General features: G+C 37.8%; 1 protein-coding gene across 16 annotated transcripts in view; it reads right to left on the minus strand.

Moving 5' to 3' along the window:
* Window positions 1-22,234, minus strand: part of MGA (MAX dimerization protein MGA) — a 103,191-nt gene that overhangs the window by 43,051 nt on the left and 37,906 nt on the right. For all 16 annotated transcript variants that reach the window (XM_047075269.1, XM_047075268.1, XM_047075275.1 and 13 more), the window contains exons 6-9: window positions 16,032-16,163; window positions 15,460-15,564; window positions 13,885-14,546; window positions 12,140-12,488 (exon numbers count right to left, since the gene is read on the minus strand). In XM_047075269.1, the coding sequence (XP_046931225.1) occupies window positions 12,140-12,488; window positions 13,885-14,546; window positions 15,460-15,564; window positions 16,032-16,163 (1,248 nt within the window). The remainder of the gene's footprint in view (window positions 1-12,139; window positions 12,489-13,884; window positions 14,547-15,459; window positions 15,565-16,031; window positions 16,164-22,234) is intronic.

Here is a 22,234-nt window from a genome sequence, read left to right on the forward strand (position 1 = left end):
TTCCAGTTGTTACTACCATATATATAAATATACAGTCTACTGATACTACTGTATGCTACAAACTCGCTAAACTAACACAGTTCTAATAGGTTTTTTGTAGATTCCTTAGGATTTTCCTGTCTATGAATAAAGCCAATTTTACTTTTTCCTTTCCAATCTGGATACATTTTCTATTTCATGCCTTACACCACTGGCTGAGTCCTCCAATATGATATTAAATAGACAAGGCAAAAGAAGACATTCTTCATCATTTCTAATCACTGGAAAAAAGCACTCTTTCATGATTAATATGTTGCTTGTACAGGTTTTCATAGCTGCTCTTTATCAGACTATGGAAGTTTCCTTCTATTCCTAATGTGCTTAAGAATTTTTACCAGAAATTTGTCAACTGAGTTTGTTAAGTTGTGAAAATATCTATTGAAATGTTAATATGCCCCCCCCCAAACACTTTTTAAGTCTATTACGGTAATGGTGAACAACACTGATTATTTTCAAATGGATAATCAACCTTGCAAGCCTGGGGTAAATCCCACTTGATCAGGATATACTGTCCTTTAAATACATTCCTGGATTGTATGTGCTAAAACTGAATTTATAATCTTTACATATGTTCATGAGAGAGATTACTCTGCCATTTCCTTGTAATGTCTTTTGCTGGTTTTAGTTTCAGGGTCTCATGGAATGAGATAACTTTATGAAAGCATTTGTATAAGATGGGCATTACTTCTTCCTGAATGTTTTGACAATTCATCAGTGAACGGATCTGGACCTAGAGTCGTTACTGTAGACTTTTTCCCTACAAGTTCACAAGTATGGGGGCAGGGAGTTACTTATTTCTTAAGTGAGTATGGTAGCTTTGTGTCTTTCAAAAAACGTGTCCATTTCATCTAACTTACTGTCATAAAATTGTTCCTTTATTAAACTTTGAATGTCTGTAAGTAATATCATTTATCATTTCTGATACTGGTAATTTGTGTGTTCTTTTTTCCTAATCAGTCTGGCTACAGATAGCAATTTTATTGATCTTCCCTTTACATAGGTAACTTGTAGATACACATCTCCAACAAAACTCTGGGTGGGCTAAGAAAGCAGGAATGCCATGTTTATCCTTTCTCTTGGTACCACCCACAGTAGCTAACTAAGCACAGTACCTTCACATCATCAGCATTTTTTGACCAAACAAAAGCATAAATATATGATAATCAAGTGAAGGCCAAATTTCAAAAATCATACTGCATACAGTAGGAAAAAAACATGAAGACTTTTAAGCCAGATAAACTTGGGTTCAAATCTCTACCACTCCCTTAAAACCAAGGTGACCTTGGGGAAGGAGTTACATAAACTCCCTAAGCACTCAATTAGTGTATCTGTAAAATGGAAAAAACCTTCTTATAAAAGGTTGCAAGATTTAAATGATATAAACCCTATCAAGTGCTCTGCATAAAGACTGTTTAATAATGGTAATTTCCCTCTGTTCACACCAATGGATTAATGGACCAATATTAGCAGAAAATCTTTAAGTCTACTACAAGGGGAAAAAATGTATTATTAAATGCCTCAATTTCATGCATTGTAAATATTAACTTTTAACTTATACATTAGCTACAGAATGAATACATAAACATGAAAAATCTCAAACTGTACAAAAGGAAACAAAAATGAAAAACAAGTCTTACACCATACCCAGTGTCACATCCCTACAAGTGATTACTTTTACATTTGTGTTCCGTTTTGGTGGTTATTTCAGTAATCCTAAACATTTTGTCCTCAACTTCATGATTTAGCAGTAGCTAAAGACTCAGTGTGATGAAAGATAAGGAAATTAGCTTCCTAAAACTCTCAACTTGTGTCTGCTACACTTTTACTTTATATTGCTAATTTCTGTTCTAAAACTGTATTTAGACTTCCAGATATTCATTTATATCAATTCTAAAAACAAACAAAAAAATCAATTAGCTTACAAAAGTATGCCTATGTGATTAATCCTTGCAGAGTCAACTAACGTGACTGATCCCTTAGCGGAGGAAATGTACTTCTATATTACTAAATTTGTTCACCTGATCCAGATGAACAGATTCCGTTTTCCTCTATCCTTCCAGACTGCTCAAAATTCTACCAAAAAATATACTGATTTAGGGGAGTCTGAGTGGCTCAGCCCATTAAGTGACTGACTCTTGGTTTCAACTTAGGTGATGATCTCATGGTTTGTGAGATAGAGCCCTGTGAGTGTGCAGCCTGCTTATGGTTCTCTGTCTCCCTCCCTCTCTGCCCCTCCCCTGCCACTGGTGTGCACATGCTCTCATTCTCTCAAAAAGAAATAAACTTAAAAAGAAAAAAAATTACTGATTTATAGTGGAACCATAATTTTCCTATACAAACTTTAACTTCCAGTGTTAATTGCGTTTCCTTAAAATATCTACTGAAATGATAATATATCTTTTTTTTTTTAAGTATGTTATGGTAATGATGAACTATACTGTTTATTTTCAAATGTTAAATCATTTGCATGACCTTCACCTAACAATGAATTATCCAAGTTATTTTTTATTTTGAGAGAGAGTGCAAGCAGCGGCAGGGCAGAGAGATAGAGAAAGAGAAAGAGAATCTCAAGCAGGCTCCATGCTGTCAGCACAGAGCCCAACTTCGGGCTCAATCTCCTGAATCATGAGATCTTGACCTGAGCCAACATCAAGAGTTGGACAGTTAACCAATGGAAACACCCAGGCATGCCTTAACCATATTATTTCTTAAAATAATCAATTACCTCCTTAAAGATAGTTTTCTCAGCATCTTACTATTTTCCACTTTATATCAGACTAATTGCTTCCTTGTCTTCCTATGTAGTTGTCATCCTAATATCATTTTTCCCATCTTAGACGGGGTCTATTCTTCACTAAAGGTCATCTCCTGCTTCTTGAATTTCTTTTTCATTTTCCAAAGCACAACTTCAAGAAATTCCAAGAAGTTTCTAAGAAGCCAACCTCATACATCATTGTATGTTTTAATATATCTTTTTTTGTTTTGTTTTTTAACATTATTTATTACTTCTTAGAGACAGAGCACGAGCAGGGGAGGGGCAGAGAAAGAGAAAGGGAGACACAGAATCTGAAGCAAGCTCCAGGCTCTGAGCTATCAGCACAGAGCCCGATGCGGGGCTCAAATTCACAAACCGGTGACATCATGACCTGGGCCAAAGTTGGACACTCAACCAACTGAGCCACCCAGGCGCCCCATAAAATATCTTTAAGCACATACTTGATTTATAATTTTGTTGGCTGAGAGCTCTAAGTTGAACATTCACCTGATCCCCACCCGAATCAGGTTTTCAAAATAATTCAAACATCCAGTATAACAGCGTGGTCCAAAATCTGGAATGTACACCAAAAGCAGTTCTAAGAGGGAAGTTTATAGGAACACGGGTCTACCTCAAGAAGAAAAATCTCAAACAATCTAACTTTTACACCTAGAGGAGCTAGAAAAAGAACAACATATAAAACCCAACCTAGCAAAAGGAAGGAAATAAGAAAGAATAGAGCAGAAAATAAATGACAAAGAAACTCAAAAAAAAAAAACAAAAAAAAACAAAAAAAAAACAAAAGAACAGACCAATGAAGCCAAGACCTGATTCTTTGAAAAGATCAACAAAACTCATAAACCTCTAGCAAGACTCATTTAAAAAATAAAAAAATTAAAAAATGACCCAAATAAGCAAAACTGATTAAAGGGGATAAGTAACAATCAACACCACAAAAATACAAACAACTGTATCAGAATATTATGAAAACTTACTTGACAACAAATGGGACAACTTATAAGAAACGGATAAATTCCTAGAAATGTGTAACCTACCAAAACTAAAGCAGAAAGAAATAGAAAATTTTAAAAACCCAGTTAACTGCAATGAAAGTCAATCAGTAATCAAAATACTCCCAAAAAACTAAAATTCAGGACCAGATAGCTTCACTGGCTAATTCTACCAAATGTTTAAAGACTTAATGCTAATTCTTTTCAAACTATTCCAAAAAATATAAGAGAAAGGAAAACTTTCAAATTCATTCTATGAAGTCAATTACCACCCTGATACTAAAACCAGATAAAGATACCACAGAAAAAAGAACTACAGGCCAATCTGTCTCATGAATACAGTTGCAAAAGTCCTCAACAAAGTATTAACAAACAGAATCAGATGATATACTGAAAACAAACATAAACCACGGTCACGTGGGAATTTATTCCCAGGATGTAAAGGTGGCTCAATATTTGCAAACCAATCAACATGATACATCACATCAATAAGACAAAGGACGAAATCCATTATGATCATTTCAAAAGATGCAGAAAAAACATTTCACAAAGTACAACATCTATTCATGACAAAAACTCACAGCAAAGTACATCTAGGGGGAACATATCTCATAATAAAGGCCTTATATGAAAAACCCATAGCCAATATCGTACTCATTGGTGGAAAATTGAGAGCTTTTCCCCTTAGGTGATGAACAAGACAAGGAGGTCCACTCTCACCACTTTTATTCAACTTGGTGCTAGAAGTCCTAGTCTTAGCCACAGCAATTAAGTAAAATAAAGAAATAAAAGGCCGCTGGGGCACCTGGGTGGCTCAGTTGGTTAAGCGTTCAACTTTGGCTCGGGTCATGATCTCAGGTTCATGGGTTCAAGCCCTGCATCAGGCTCTGAGCTGACAGTTCAAATACTGAATGAAGCCTGCTTAGATTCTGTGTCTCCCTCTCTCTCTGCCTCTTCCCCATTCACACTTGGTCTCTCTCTCTCTCTCAAAAATAAACATTAAAAAAATTTTTTTAGAAACGGGGCGCCTGGGTGGCGCAGTCGGTTAAGCGTCCAACTTCAGCCAGGTCACGATCTCGCGGTCCGGGAGTTCGAGCCCCGCGTCGGGCTCTGGGCTGATGGCTCAGAGCCTGGAGCCTGTTTCCGATTCTGTGTCTCCCTCTCTCTCTGCCCCTCCCCCGTTCATGCTCTGTCTCTCTCTGTCCCAAAAATAAATAAACGTTGAAAAAAAAAAAAAAAAGAAATAAAAGGCAGTCTGGGCGCCTGGGTGGCGCAGTAGGTTAAGCGTCCGACTTCAGCCAGGTCATGATCTCGCAGTAAGTTTGAGCCCCACATCAGGCTCTGTGCTGACAGCTCAGAGCCTGGAAACTGCTTCCGATTCTGTGTCTCCCTCTCTCTATGCTCCTCCCCTGCTCACACCCTATCTCTCTCTCAAGAATAAAGAAAAAATTTAAAAAAAGGAAGGAAGGAAGGAAGGAAGGAAGGAAGGAAGGAAGGAAGGAAGGAAGGAAGGGCAGTCAAATTGGTAAAGAAAAAATAAAAGTTTCACTATATGCAGATGACATGATACTATATATAAAAAACCAAAGGACTTCATCAAAAAATTACTAGAACTAATAAGTGATTTTAGTCAAGTCACAAAATACAAAACCAATGTAGAGAAAACTGTTGCATTCCTATATAATACTAATGAAGCAGCAGAAAGTGAAATTGAGAAGAGGAATCCAGGGGCACCCGGGTGGCTCAGTCAGTTGAAAGTCTGATTTTGGCTCAGGTCATGATCTCGTGGTTTGTGAGTTTGAGCCCCATATCAGGCTCATTGCTGTCAGCACAGAACCTGCTTCAGATCCTCTGTCCCTGTCTCTCTCTCAGCCCCTCCCCTGCTTGGGCTCTCTCAGAAATAAATAAAACATTTTTTAAAAAAAGACAACAAATCCACTTCCATTTGCACCAAAAACAATGCAATATCTAGGAATAAACTTAACCAAAGAGGTGAAAGCATCTAACTCTTGATTTCAGCTCAGGTCATGGATCTCACAGTTCCTGACTTAGAGCCCCACATTGGCCTCTACAATGGCACACAGAGCCTGCTTGGAATTCATTCATATTCTCTTTCTCTCTCTCTCTCTCTCTCTCTCTCTCTCTCTCTCTCTCTCTCTGCCCCTGCCCCCAGTTCCCACACACTCTCTCAAAATAAATAAATAAACATTAAAAATTTTTTAATTAAGTGGGAATGCAAGCTGGTGCAGCCACTCTGGAAAACAGTATGGAGGTTCCTCAAAAAACTAAAAATAGAACTACCCTATGACTCAGCAATTACACTACTAGGCATTTATCCACAGGACACAGGTGTGCTGTTTCAAAGGGACACATGCACCCCCATGTTGATAGCAGCACTATCAACAATAGCCAAAATATGGGAAGAGCCCAAATGTCCATCGATGGATGAACAGATAAAGAAGATGTGGTATATACATATACAATGGAGTATAACTCGGCAATCAAAAAGAATGAAATCTTGCCATTTGCAACTATGTGGATGGAACTGGAGGGTACTATGCTAAGTGAAATTAGAGAAAGATAAAAATCATATGACTTCACTCATATGAGGACTGTAAGAAACAAAACAGATGAACATAGGGAAGGGAAACAAAAATAATATAAAAACAGGGAGGGAGACAAAACAGAAGAGACTCATAAACGTGGAGAACTGAGGGTTACTGGAGGGGTTGTGGGGGGGGGATGGGCTAAATGGATAAGTGGCATTAAGGAATCTACTCCTGAAATCATTGTTGCACTATATGCTAATTTGGATGTAAATTTTAAAAAATAAAAAAGAAAAGAAAAAAATTTTAATTAAAAAAAAAAAAGAAAAAAAAAAAAAACTAGATGTATCATAATTCCAGATTTCAAGTTATACTACAAAGCAGTAGTAATTAACACAGTATGGTGCTGACATAAAAACACATAGACAGCTACATGTCAAAGAATGAAACTGGACCACTTTCCTAAACTACATCACAAACAAAAGTAAACTCAAAATGGATTAAAGACCTAAATTATGTTAAGACCTAAAACCATAAAAATCCTTGAAGACAATAAAAGCAGTAATTATCAGCTGTCGCAAAACTTTTCTATATATGTCTCTTGAGGCAAGGGAAATAACAAAAAGTAAACTACTGGGACTACATCAAAATAAAAAGTTTCTGCAGGCATCTGGGTGGCTCAGTTCGTTGAGCAACCAACTTATGATTTTGGCTCAGGTCATAATCTTGTGGTCGTGAAGATAGAGCCCCACGGCAATCTCTCTGCTAAGTGTGGAACCTGCATGGGATTCTCACTCTCCCTCTCTCTGCCCCTCTCTTGCTCACGTTCTCTTTCTCTCAAATTAAATATTTTTTAAAAATAAAAATACAGTGGGGCACCTGGGTGACTCAGTCGGTTGGGCATCCAACTTCGGCTCAGGTCATGATCTCGCAGTCCCTGAGTTTGAGCCCTGCGTTGGGATCTGTGCTGACAGCTCAAAGCCTGGAGCCTGCTTCAGATTCTGTGTCTCCCTCTCTCCCTGACCCTCCCCCGTTCATGCTGTCTCTCTCTGTCTCAAAAATAAATAAACATTAAAAAAAATTTTCAAATGTAAAAATAAAAGTACAATAAAAAATTTCTGCACTGCAAACTGAAAAGGCAATTTACTGAATGGGAGAAGATAACTGCAGATGACCTATCCAATAAAGGGGTTAGTATCCAAAATATATAAAGAACTGATACAACTCAACACCCAAAAACCAATAATCCAATTAAAGAATGGGCAGAAGACATGAACAGACATTTCTCCAGAGAAGACATACAGACCATGGCCCACAGACCATGAAAAGATGCTCAACATCACTCATCATCAGGGAAATGCTATCAAAACTACAATGAGATATCACCTCACACCTGTCAGAATGGCTAAAATCAAAAACACAAGAAACAAGGGTTGAAGATGATGTGGGGGGGAAAAAAGGAACCTTCTTGCACTGTTGGTGATGCAAACTAGTGCAGCCACTCTGGAAAATAGTATGGAGGTTCCTCAAAAAGTTAAAAATAGAACTACCCTATTATCCAGAAATCATACTACTGGTATTTACCCAAAAAATACAAAAATACTATACAAAGGGACACATGCACCCCTATATTTACAGCAACATTATTTACAACAGCCAAATTATGGAAGCAGCCCAAGTGTCCTGATGAGTAAAGATGTGGTATCTATATATATATACACAATGGAATATTATTCAGCCATAAGAAAAAATGAAATCTTAGCATTTCCTAGATGGAGCTAGAGAGTATAATGCTAAGCAAAAGAAGTCAGAGAAAAACAAATACCATATGATCTCATTCATATAGAGTGTTGCTAGAATGTCTTTATCTTCAAGATTAAAAAAAATACTAATACATTAATAAATGGACTTAAAAATAGGTAATATGATCTGCAATTATTTGATGGGAGATTTATACTAGGGAATCTTTTCTCCCCCATATGGCTAGCCAGTTGTACCACTACCTACTGACAATAAATCCTTTCCTACTGGCTTAAAATGTCACCTATAATTTAGTAAACTGAAAAATATTTACATTTGGGTCTTCTTCTAGTCTCTGCTGCCTATTTTATAAACAGTGCCAGGCTATTCTAACTGCTATTTCAGTGTTTAAATAAGATACTGCCTCCATATACCTAAATGATCTTTATAAAAATAAGATTCAGGGGCGCCTGGGTGGCGCAGTCGGTTAAGCGTCCGACTTCAGCCAGGTCACGATCTTGCAGTCCGTGAGTTCGAGCCCCGCGTCAGGCTCTGGGCTGATGGCTCAGAGCCTGGAGCCTATTTCCGATTCCGTGTCTCCCTCTCTCTCTGCCCCTCCCCCGTTCATGCTCTGTCTCTCTCTGTCCCAAAAATAAATAAAAACGTTGAAAAAAAATTAAAAAAAAAATAAGATTCAAAAGGTTTAGAATGGAATACAATACAGAATTATTAGTTTAGTTCTATCTATATCTCCTTAATGAGTTTTCTCCCATTTTGCACTTACGGCAACCCTTTACCATTTCAAAATAACGAGTAAGTTACACAAACCACATAAATATGAAAACTGTGTTATCTGTAGGATTTATTAGTTTGATTTCTTGGTTAATGCATTTGCCCTGTGTCTTATCCTTAACCTTAATTAAACTCCAAAAGCCAGCCAATTATCATAGTATTTTTTGTTTTTCCCATTGGTATAGAACATTATTAAGAAACATGACTTACTATGCTCTAGGAGCCATCAGTTTTCTTGTACTGTTAGGGAAGATGAGGAAAGGAGAGAAGGTATTTTTGTTACAACTGTTATGAAAAAGGAATAGAAATAAGGAAGAGTTCTTAGAGGTGAAATGTTACTGAGACCAAAGCCAAACAAAATTATACAGGAAAACTAGAAGACAAAGAAATCTTTCAGTCTGTTTTGAAAAAAAGACAGGTAAGGAAAAAAAAAAAAAAAAAACTATGGATGATTTAGAGGAATTGTAGAGCAAGAAAATGAGAAAGCAAAGAGTCAAACAAATGATGGAAAAAAGTATCTCGAAAGGACATGAAATTTCAGATTAAAAGATTCCATTGAATAGCAGGCAGTAATAACTTTAAGAAGATTTTATCTAAACGCATCCTTCTGACATTTGTACCATTAAGAATAAAGAAGGAGTGAGGGGGCACCTGGGTGGCTCAGTCGGTTAGGCGGCCGACTTCGGCTCGGGTCATGATCTCGCGGTCCGTGAGTTCCAGCCCCGCGTCGGGCTCTGTGCTGACAGCTCAGAGCCTGGAGCCTGTTTCGGATTCTGTGTCTCCCTCTCTCTGACCCTCCCCCGTTCATGCTCTGTCTCTGTCTCAAAAATAAATAAACGTTAAAAAAAAAAAAAAAAAAGAATAAAGAAGGGGTGCCTGGGTGGCTCAGTAAGTTAAATGTCTAACTTCAGCTAGGGTTATGATCTTGCCATTCATGAGTTCGAGCCCCACGTTGGGCTCTGCACTGACAGTTCAGAGCCTGGAGCTTGCTTCAGATTTCTGTGTCTCCCTCTCTCTCTGTCCCTTGCCTGCTCACACTCTTTCTCTGTCTCTCAAAAATAAACATTAAGAAGAATTTTTCTTTTTAAAGAATAAAGAAGATATCCTGAACCCTTTTAAAGGGAAACCACTTTGCCTAGGAAGGATTTAAAATCAATTTGAGGGGGATGCCTGGGTGGCTCAGTCAGTTAAGCGTCCAACTTCAGTTCAGGTCATGATATCACAGTTTGTGAGTTCGAGCCCCACGCTGGGCTCTGTGTGGACAGCCTGGTGCCTGCTTTGGATTCTGTATCTCCCCTGCACCGCCCCGTCCCTCCCCTGCTCATGCTTGCGCTCTCTCTCTAAAACAAATAAACATTTAAAACAAAAGAAAAAGAAAATCAATCTTAGGGGCACCTGGGTGGCTCAGTTAAGTGTCTCACTCTTGATATCAGTTCAGGCCCATCTCACGTTTCATGAGACCAAGCCCCACACCAGGTTCTGTGATGACAAGCACAGAGCCTAGCCTGCTTAGGATTCTTTTTCTCCCTGTGTGCCCCTCCCTTGCTGGCACTCTTTCTCTCAAAAAAATAAATAAACATTAGAGAAAAATCCAGTGTTGAGTATAGAAAAATTGGCACTATCCAACTAATGGTAAATGTGTTCTTGGTACAACCCTAGAAAGATCTATAAATCTTTAAAGTTCTCTGTCACAGGAATTCCACTTTTTTTTTTTTAACTTTTTTAATGTTTATTTATTTTTGAGACAGAGAGAGAGGGAGACACAGAATCGGAAGCAGGCTCCAGGCTCTGAGCCATCAGCCCAGAGCCCGACGTGGGGCTCGAACTCACGGTCCGCGAGATCGTGACCTGAGCTGAAGTCAGACGCTTAACCGACTGAGCCACCCAGGCGCCCCAGGAATTCCACTTTCAATAGCCTACCATGAACACGAATGTTCAACACTGTACTGTTTACAATAAAATATAAAAAGGCTAAATGTCCAAACAAAAGGACTATAATATGAAGTTATTAAAGCTAAAATTCTAATATAGATCTATACTTGTTGATACAGAAAATAGAACATAACTTTATGATAGCAAATTTATAAAGGTTATAATACCACATACACAGTAGTTTCATTTCTATAGGACCCTATGTATGCACACAAGTGTATTAACAGAAAATCCTGGAGGAACATACACTCAAGTATTAAACATCCACTGTGATTGACATTTACACTGATATGACAAGCAATAGCAAATGTAAATATACACTGCCAAAAAGGGAAGTGTCAGTCCCCTAATAATCTAAGAAGCAAAAAAAAATCTTCAGGGCACCTGGGTGGCTCAGTCGGTTGAGCATCTGACTTTGGCTCATGATCTAGTGGTTCAAGAGTTCAAGCCTCACAGTAGGCTCACTGGGGTCAGCCTTTCAGCATAGAGCCCACTTCGGATCCTCTGACCCCCTCTCTGCCCCTCCCCGACTCATGCTCTCCAATAAATAAATAAACAAGCAAGCAAGCAAAAAAATCTTCGATTACATGGCAAACTTATATTCAATATATTCGGAGAAAAAAATACAGGAGAAAGGAAAAAAATCAAGGATGGTATAATATGTAACTTGGCGAGTCTACATATTTTATGAAAAAGGAAAAATCAGCATTTCAAAATAGTATGTAACGCTTAGAACTCAATTATGCCCTTCTCCTATCCCCAAAACTCCTATCACATGGTGATCTTGCAAATTTCTTCTTTTAGAAAATAATGAGATGTGTTAGTTGACTTCATTGTGGTAATCATCTCACAAAGTATACATGTGCAAACTTTCATGTTGTACACTTTAAGTACATGCAATTGTACTTGTCAATTATACCTCAATAAAAGCTGGGGTGGGGGGGAATGGAGAGAAAATTATGTATTATACCGATCACCTGTATATTGAAAGAACATGGGAAGAGAAGGGAAACACAATAACGGGTGAAACTTAAAGGCATTCTGAAGTCCAAATGAGAGAATGATTCAAATTTAGCTCAAAAAACCTATCCACAAAAGAAAAATTGTATTTAAGAAATTATATTTAAGAAAGGTGTGTGTCTGTGTCCATGTGTGTTTATGTTATCATATAAGGCACAAAGGAAGAACATTTAAGGATGAGAATTTCTCAAAATTCTTACTAGATCACAGATTAAAGGGTTAAAGTAACAGTGTCATTTGAAATAAATAACCAACCTTTTCTAAAAAATGAAACTATAGTGTTTTAATTCTCAATTAATACTCACTGTATTCCAGCTTCTTTCTCCTCTTTTTCTCTTTTAATTGTTCTTCCTCCTCCCTGACTCCCTCTTCTCTTTCTTCTCTTTGCTCCTCTCCCAAAGCATCATAAAATACTGGATCACGATGAGCAGCCTTCCTCTGGAAATGTTTAGATTTGGATCCTCCTTTAACAAGTACAACTTTTCTTTTCAAACAAGTGCATCCGAACATGCAGTCTGGTCGGCGGCAGTGAGCAGGCTGGCGCTTCTCCAAAGCTAGACTGGAACACACGCAACCCAATCGACAGAAGTCATTGTTGCATGGAGGGGCTCGTTTCCTTATGATTGTGTGGATGGGTTTAGTTTTGAGAGATGCCTAAAGTTAAAACAGAAAATTGTAAACTGATTAAATCATGCTCCCATACCACCAACAGCTTACAAGTCATATATTGGTCTGTCTTTTCAGACTCTGAATATTCAGTATTAATGGCACAAGATCAGCAGATTTAAAGGACAAAACATGAATGTAACCAGGACTCTGAACAATCTCTCATTTAAAAAAAAATTTTTTTTTAACGTTTATTTATTTTTGAGACAGAGAGAGACAGAGCATGAACAGGGGAGGGGCAGAGAGAGAGGGAGACACAGAATCCGAAACAGGCTCCAGGCTCTGAGCTGTCAGCACAGAGCCCGACGCAGGGCTCGAACTCACGGACTGCGTACAATCTCCCATTTTAATGCATAGCAGAGACAAGAGAATATTTTAATTATGAGCCAAAATATCAACAATGATGAATTTATTCTCAATAAACTACACATAATATTCTAAGGCAGAGGTTGACAAGACCCACAGGCAAATCTGGCCTGTTTCATAAATAAAGTTTCACTGAAACACATAATGTTTACAGCATAACAGCAGCACAGAGTCGAGTAACTGCAAAAGAGTGTGTATGGCCTACAAAACCTAAAATATTTACTCCCTGGCCCTTTAAGGAAATAGTTTGTTGACATGTGCTTTTTAGTAACTAATCAAAAATGGATAGAATAATATGTGCACAACTGTCTTTAAAAATGATTAATAATAAAGGGCACATTGTGTATTCAATCCCAACATCTGATGATCTTCAGGTCAGGAATTTAGTCACAGAATTTAAAAATGAAAGGTAAGGTACACAAATTTCATGACAAAAAAATAGTCACTTGCTATTGTACCATTTCACATGCACCAGAGGCTTCTAAAATAAGTGAATCAATAATAAGTGAAAAAGTCTTGGTGTTGTATGGAAACCAAGTTGTCAATAAATTTCATATATATAAAAAAAAAATAAGTGAAAAAGTCTTAATATAAAATTTTATAAAACTTTTATAAAAGCTTTTTCTCCATAGGTTTATAATATTTTTTAATTTTCTGAAATGTAGTATGTTTTAAGGAGAACTTTCAAAGCTGTTTTAACACGATAAGCAACTGTACTTGCCCACATGCTAGAATATCAAATTAGAGACTTTCAGAATGGCCAGATGACTTTATATAGGAGAGACACATCATCCAAAACCACAAATGTACTGTCTCCCTCTACTGGCAGGAGGGGATCTACACCGGGGTGTCTAGTTAGAAAGAATAACAAATATGGAAGACAACAGAATCTCCTTTTTTATCACTAAGGTAACTACATGCTGATCCTCCTGCCATAAAGCCCAGCCCCAGTGCCCCACACTAACCTAATTTTTCCAACCATAAACTAATATGCTTCTGGGAAACAACAGATACTTACTTGAGCAGTAAGTAGAGTTGTTAAGGATACATCTGCTCGCTCTTCAGTGATATAGGTCCTTGGTTTTCCTTCCCAAAGTGCACAGTCTTCCAGGTCCATTAGCTTCACTTGAGATTTAGACAAGCCTGCAGGGCGAGTTCCCTGTTGCTGCTGCTGCTGCTGCTGATGTGCTTGCCGCAAACTAATCTGCTTTGGAAATGTATTTTCATCTAAAGTTGGCACAACAAAGTTATTCACCTGATTTTCTGAGATAGTACTTGAAGAATTCTTGGCAGCCTTATCTCCTGGAATCATATGAGCATGTTTCTGCTTTGGTGAAACAGGGTATGGTAAAATGGATTTATAAGATGATTTAGTTCGGCCACTGAAAGTTGCCTGTTTGTTTTGAGACTTTGTCTTTCGAGAGGCAGGGGGCAAAGAATGAGGCTTCAAAGAATAGGAGGTAGAAGGGGAAACGGTAGATTGCTTCTTTAGTACACTGTCAAGTGTTCGTACATAGCTGGTACTCTTGGTGGGAAGCTGGTATACCACAGGAGATGTGGGAGCATTAGAAGAGAAACCCATGCTTGTTTCCATCAGCTTGCCTTCATTTTCCAAGTACTCATCAAGCTTATCACTGCAGAAAGCAGAACGGTTTTTCAGGGGACCCTCTGAATTTCCACCTAGAAATAAAGAGATGCAGATACTTTAAAATAGGGCCAATCTTTAGATCTCTAGGAAAATACACTTAAAAAGGCTGAGAGCATTAAGTTACAAGCCACTGAATCTTCCAAACTATCCCTCCTTAGAAGGAAGAAAAAAATATAAAACCAAGTGAAGAGATTGAATCATACATTAATTACATTAAAATCTGTTACCCAAAATTACCTCATTATATTTATCATTAATTTTTGTGAAGTGCTAACAATAGTAATAATTAACTGAAAGATAAGAGTCTACAACCTTTGACAACTTATAACCTTGAGAGAAACCACACTTAAGTAAAAACATAAGAGCAAAAAATGTATGTAAATCAAACCTCAAGAGAACACCAAGAGATTAACAGATTAACAGATTGCAGTACCTGCAAGTGTAGTAGACAGACAAGCATTATATTATTGTAACAATGTACAAGAATTCAAAGATGAGAAAACTATTTTGGACACAGGGTAAATTTATCTGGTTAGAATGTAAACTGCAAGTAAGAGCAGTGGGAAAAGCACTAAAAAAGATCAATACGCATATAGTCAAAATGTTTGGATTAGAAGTTTACTTGGAAATGTAATGTTTTAAGGAATCACTCTACAGCTCTTAAGTACACAGTTATGAAGTAATATTTGAGAATGATACTTACCAGAACTGCAGGAGTTACAGAAAGGAAATACAATTTAAAAAGGGTACAGGGATTATTTAAGCCTGACATGGCTAGGGATATGGAACATGGGAAGGAACAGAAATCAGCAAGACAATTATTTTCAGTTTATCTGAAGCATGTAAAGAAGAGAGGACGAAAAACAACCATGACTTAACTTTTAACACAATGCTTTGGCCACATGTTTCAGAACATATTTGCAATTTTTTTAAAAAGCTGATTACCTTCATTCCTAGATGCAGAAGCACTATGGAACTTTCCTCTCCATCCCTTGATTTTGGTGAAGTCATTGGTCTTCCCTGTCCTAGAAACAAAGGGAAATCCAGCATCTATAAAAGAAAAAGTAAAAAAAAAATGACCAAAATTCAAACCAACCAATATTTAATATCTAATTAGTTACTAAGGCTATTTTTAAATTTATTTTGAGAGAGAAAGTGTAAGTGCAGTAGAGGCAGAGACAGAGGAGAGAGAGAATCTCAAGCAGGCTCTGCACAGTGTGGGTCTTGAACTCACAAACAGTGATATCACTTGAGCTGAAATCGAGTTGGATGCTTAACCAACTGAGCCACCCAGGTGCCCCGAATTTTCACTAAGACTTAATCTGAAATGTATAAACCATTAAGACTACACCACTAGTTAAAAGATTTAGAATATCATCCTAGAGGTGCACACACTCTCTCTCTCAAAATAAACAAACATTAATAATAAAAAAAAAGAATATCATCTTACATGTCTCTAAACAAAGGTAGTTTTTTATTTATATCAAACGTTGACTTTACAAATGTTACACACTCACCAGGAGAAGCAGGGTTGGTTCCTGTAAGGTTCCAGAAAGGAAAGCTAGTGGCTGGAGCCAAAGGTAGCTGTACTCCCAAGTATTTAAGATCAATGCTCATTGTCGGATCCACTGAATTCAATTTTAAGCCCACTACAAGAAAAAAGAACCACAAATCACACTGGTTGGTTTTGGTTTTGTTTCTTTTTAACTTTTGGGGTGGAGAGAGGGGATATTACTAGAGATAAAGGGAGAGAGGAAAGAGCAGAAATGAAATAAAATAAAAAAGTGGCAGACAGGCTTTAAGGTGACCCATGATCCTCACCTCCTGGTATTACACATTTGTGTAATCCTCTCCTCTCCTCCCTTGAGTGTGGGTAGGGCCTGGGCTTTATTTCTAATAGGCGGAATGTGGCCAAAAGGATAGGATGTGTGTGAATAGTGTGTATGTGATAATATGAGTGCATGTTACTAAAACTGCAATGATATAAATTCTGCCAACAACCTGACAGAAAATGAAAGGAGATCCATCCCCAGTCAAGCCTCTGATGAGAAACCAGACCTAACATCTCAATTAAAGCCTTGTGAGACAGGAAGCAGAGGGCCCAGTTAAGCCATGCCAAACTCCTAACCCAAAGAAACTGAGACAGTATGCGTGCTAACTTTATGGCAATGTGTTAAGCAACAATAGATAATACATAAACATAGTAAAATTAAGATCATTTGTGCTTTAAACCTTTGTGATCCAGAGACTTTCTAGGGCCTTTAACACAAATTGGCCACATACTAAGCTTCTGGCCTGAATTATGGCTGCAAATCCCCTAATTATTATCAATGATACTAATGGTTAACTGAGCCTATAAATATTATGGCTTATTTGTGGTTACTTAAGAGGCAATCTTTTGGGAAAGTATTTATTTAGCATATCCTTTTATAATTTTGTGGGGTTTATCTGCTTAACATATTAGATCTGAGATTTGTCCATGTTGACAGATTTATCTCTAGATCATTTATTTTCAGAGCTGTACACTACTCCAGATTATGAATATATAGTACTCCTAATTTATTCATCACTCTACTGGAGAATTAGGTTGTTTCCTATTTTTTTATTAGAGTATAGTTGACAATGTTACAATACCACTAACTGTATTTCTTATGCTGTACTTTTCATCCCCATAACTTACACATTCCATAACTGGAAGCCTGTATCTCACACACCCCTTCGTCTATTTATTTCCTACTTCTAACAATTATATTACTGGGCACCTGGATGGCTCAGTCAGTTAACCATCTGACTTGACTTTGGACATGATCTCACAATTCATGAGTTCAAGTCTGGCATCGGGTGAGCTCAGGCCCCACTACAGGTGGGCCCCGCTTCTCTCTCTCTCCCTCTCTCTTGGACTCTCCCTCACCTGTACCCTCTCTCCGAAACAAAAAAAATTACAAACAATGCTTTACAGTGTAATTATACATTGTGTACAAGTGAACATGTGTGAGACCTTCCCTAATGCATTTAACTTTTCCTTGTGGCATGTGCCCAGGAATGGAATTGCTATATAATGGGGTCTGTTTATCTATCAATTGTATTGAATGTTGTGAGTGCTCAACATATCTGTGGCTGCCCAAAATATTTTGAATACCCTTCCTCTAGCAGACAGTTTTACCCATTAACTCCAACCTCTTCAAGGCAGGTATTTTAAAAACTCACTTTACAACTTCCCTTGCAGTTTGCATGCAGTCATGTAACCCAGGTTTTGCCAATCAGGTGTTCCCATGAAAGACCTCAATTTAGGAGAGAACACCATGAAGAGATACTCTGCAGAATTGTGTAAATGAGGGCAACAGTGTTTGCCCAAGAATTTTTAAGTTTGTTTTTTGAAAGAGAGAGAGAGAGAGAGAGCACCAAAAGGAAGGAGCAGAGAGAGAGAGACAGAATCCTAAGCAGGCTCTGCACCCTCAGTGCAGAGCCCGATGCAGGGCTCGAACTCACAAACCTTCAGATCATGACCCAAGCTGAGATCAAGAGTCAGACGCCTAACTAAATGTGCCACCCAGGTGCCTCTGGCCAAGGATTTTTTAGAGGTAAAAGTAACTAAGGTCCTAGTTATAAGTATACTGTGTTCCGTGTCTATACTGAAATGGTGGTGATTGTCCATTGTTGTGGGACTGCCTATATGAGCAGTCTGCAAATGTACTGTAAGCATTTTTCCTGACTGCACAGTCCTAGGGTCTGTTTCTCTGGCCTTTCAGAAGATTCTGTAAATCATCTGACACTTCTTAATAAATTCATCTATTTCATCTGTAGAGTGGAGTCTGATATTTACAGCTAAGAAGTTTAATGATACACTTCTTCTGAATCCTTCTGGTGTAATGGCACATAAGAAAATGATTAATTATACAAACTGGGATAAACCTTGGGATGCTTGTAGCTGGAGGCAACTAGCTCTATAGTTATTAATTACCCTTGGTCATGCCTGGCCATTCTGAGATCACTATTTCAAGAACATATTATCTGTCATAAATCATAGATAACCTTGTGCCAAAATGCACTAGGTTAGGAACTTGTGTACTAGATAATGCCAAATTACTTTCAATTTACACGCCTTCCAGTAAGTAGTGCATGAGAACTCTTGCTGATCGTTTCTCTACAACATTTGATATCAGTGGACTTAAAAAAACTTGTTCCAATCTTTTGCTTTAAATTTATATCCTATTATTCTTAAATATGTACTCTTCTGTTACTAGTGACAATCTTCTAATTTGGATTTCCTCATTTGTGAATTATTGGCTTCATATTATTGTGCAGAAAAGTGTTTACCTTAAATGTTAACAAAACTGAAGTAGTTCAAAGTATTAAGTATTGTAGTATTGTATTGTAGTAATAGCCATTAAAAAAGTGATGGTACCGGGGCACCTGTGTGGCTCAGGTTAAGCATCGGACTCTTGATTTCGACTCACATCATGAATAATATCACAGTTCCTAAGATCAAGCTCTATGTTGGGCTCTACACTGACAGCACAGGACCTGCTTGGGATTCTCTCTCTCCCTTTTCTATGTGTGCCTTCCCCTCTCACACACGAGTGTTTTCTCTATCTCTCAAAATAAACAGAATTTTAAAAAGAATTTTTTTTTAATATTTATTCATTTTTGAGAGAGAGACACAGAGTGTGAGTGGGGGAGGAGGAGAGAGAGGGAGACACAGAATCTCAGCAAGCTCCAGGCTCTGAGCTGTCAGCACAGAGCCCGATGTGGGACTCACATTCATGAACTACGAGATCATGATCTGAGCCGAAGTCAGTCACTTAGCTGACTGAGCCACCCAGGCATCCCTAAAAAATTTTTTTTAAACCATAGGTACAGGTTTCCAAAAGGCTTACATATTACTGGTCCCCTAAAAGGTGAAGGCATTAGATAGGTTATGAGCCACAAATTCTTATGGCAACTTGGGTATCCTCCACACAGAACTTATCTGAACAGAAGATTGCTAGATCGCGATTCTGTTTTAGTTTAAGTCCAGTTCTTTAAAATTAATAGTTGTTGTTTTAGTTAATCACATGACATGATAACATTAACATCAATAAAATATGGTTTCCAGGGTCCCTGGGGGGCTCAAGTCGGTTAAGTGTCTGACTTTGGCTCAGGTCATGATCTCATGGTTAGTGAGTTCAAGCCCCACATCTGTGCTGACAGCTCAGAGCCTGGAGCCTGCTTCAGATTCTGTGTCTCCCTCTTTTTTTTCTGCTCCTCCCCTGCTCGCACTCTGTCTGCCCCCCTCTCTCTCTCTAAAATAAATATTTAAAAAAAAATTTTTAATAAGATATTCTTTCCAGAGGCACCTGATTGGCTCAGTTGGTGGACTGTGCAACACCTCATCTCAGGTTTATGAGTTCAAGTCCCACTGGGTAGGGAGATTGTTTAAAAATACAATCTTTAGGGGCACGCAGGTGGCTCAATTAGTTAAGTGTCTGACTTCAGTTCAGGTCATGATCTAACAGTTAGTGGGTTTGAGTCCCGTATCAGGCTCTGTGCTGACAGCTCAGAGCCTAAAGCCTACTTTGGATTCTGTGTGTCCCTCTCTCTCTCTCTCTCTCTCTCTGCCCCTCCCTCACTCGCACTCTCTCAAAAATAAACAAACATTAAAAAAAGAAAAAGAACAAAAAAAACTTAAAATAGGGGCACCCTGGGTGGATCAGTTGGTTGAGCATCCAACTCTCGATTTCAGCTCAGGTCATTATCCTGGGGTCAGGGAATCATGCCCCACATCTGGCTCTGCAATGAGCATGGAGCCTCCTTAAGATTATCTCTTTCTCTCCCTCTCACTCTTTCTCTCTTTCACTCTCGAGTGCTCTCTCTCTCTCTAAAAAAATAAAAGAAATAAAAATTAAAAAATAAAATATTCTTTCCTCATGTTTCTAACAAATCAGGGAGAAATAAGAATAGGAGTCAAAACAACTGGTTTCTAATCTTGTGTTTGGGCTAAATTTCTCTTAGCTTTTGCTTCCTCATCAGTAAAATATCAATTCACCACACTGGGTTTTATGTTTTAAGTATTTACTGCACCTTTTCTATGAAATACTCTGTAATACAAATGGTAATAGAGATAAAAGACATTTCCCAAAATTCAAAGAGCTTTACATGTCATTCTCCCAATGGATTCATTAGTAGTTAAAATAGGGTAAGTAAGTCCTAAGAGAGGTAAGTAAAAAGAAATGACATTTGAAAAGCCCAAGGGAATACAGTAAAATTTTACACAAGGTTTAACACTTAGGTTAGAATAAGTAGAATTAACTAGGAAAGGTGGGAAGGGACAGCAGAGTGGAACCAAAGAGCAAGATACTGCCAGAAATTCAAATGAGAACTGAATCCTAAAAATGGATGAAATGAGATACCCCAGTGCTTTGAGAAGAGAAAAATACTCATTATTGCAAAAAAAAAAAAAAAAAAAAAAAAAAAAAAAAGCCAGAACAGCTGCCTACATTGATGGTAAAAAGAAAGGAATTAAGTTGATAAAAAATGTACCCACACAACCAAGTAGGTAGACATGCAAAATCTAGACCCACACAATCAAATTTAGAAACTGTTTTTCCTCTTTTCTTGTCTGTGTTTACTTGTATCTTAAACTTCCACCTACCCCCAAAAGAGACAGCAAGACCTAAAAACCACAAAAAGTGCACACCTATTTTAAATATGCGTATCAGGGGCACCTGGGTGGCTCAGTCAGTGAAGTGTCCAACTTCAGCTCAGGTCATGATCTCACGGTTTCTGAGTTCGAGCCCAGAGCCTAGAGCCTGGAGCCTGCTTTGGATTCTGTGTCTCCCACTCCCTCTGCCCCTTCCCCACTCGTGCTTCGTCTCTCTCAAAAATAAACATTAAAAATAAATAAATAAATAATAAATGTATCGATTTTTAGTCATAAAAGTACAGAAGTCAATGGCACAGAGACAATGTTCAAAGTAATTCCCAATTTAGCTTATCTATACTATCCTGAAATGTTTGTCCTGCAAGAAAATCCTTCCTCAATTAACACATACATGAGACTTATAGACTTAGTTGGTTTCCTATAAGATTACATTGCATAAGATAACTAAATAATTCACAGAAAGCATATCTCAAAAAAAGCATAAAATTCTTTCCACATATGACATTTTAAACTAAATTATACTCCTAAATGTTTTTGCTTTTTCACCAGATTAGGAGCTACTTCTTAAAAACATATTATCACACCATTACAAAAAAAGACTCATAAAGACAGAATTGAAAAAAAAAAAGCTACACTTTAGGTTCAAAGGCAGTCACCTAGGGTAAACTGTAGTTTAAAAAGAAAAAAGCCTGCTCCAGCTAAACCGACTAAAATATAAAGTACCCACAAAAACATACTCAAGAGGAATTAACTCCTACATAACTAAACAACATAGAAAAGAAAAGCAGATATATAGGGGAGCCTGGGGAGCTCAGTTGGTTAACCATTCAACTCTTGATTTCAGCTGAAGTCATGATCTCATGGTTCCTGAGTTCGAGTCCCACATCAGGCTCCAAACCGTCAGCTGCTTGCGATTTGCTCTCTCCCTCTCTCTCTGTCCTCCCCTGCCCCATACTTCCTCTCTCTGTCTCTCTCAAAACTAAACTTTAAAAAAGGCAGATATATATAAAAGAAAAACTCCAATTAACCATTAATTAACACTACACTAAGAATGTATTTTTAACTAAAATCAAAAGTCAT

Source organism: Lynx rufus, unplaced genomic scaffold, assembly GCF_022079265.1.
Source record: "Lynx rufus isolate CCGP_SWC_20201006 ecotype Redwood Valley unplaced genomic scaffold, mLynRuf1.p SCAF_13, whole genome shotgun sequence".
Lineage (NCBI taxonomy): Eukaryota > Metazoa > Chordata > Mammalia > Carnivora > Felidae > Lynx > Lynx rufus.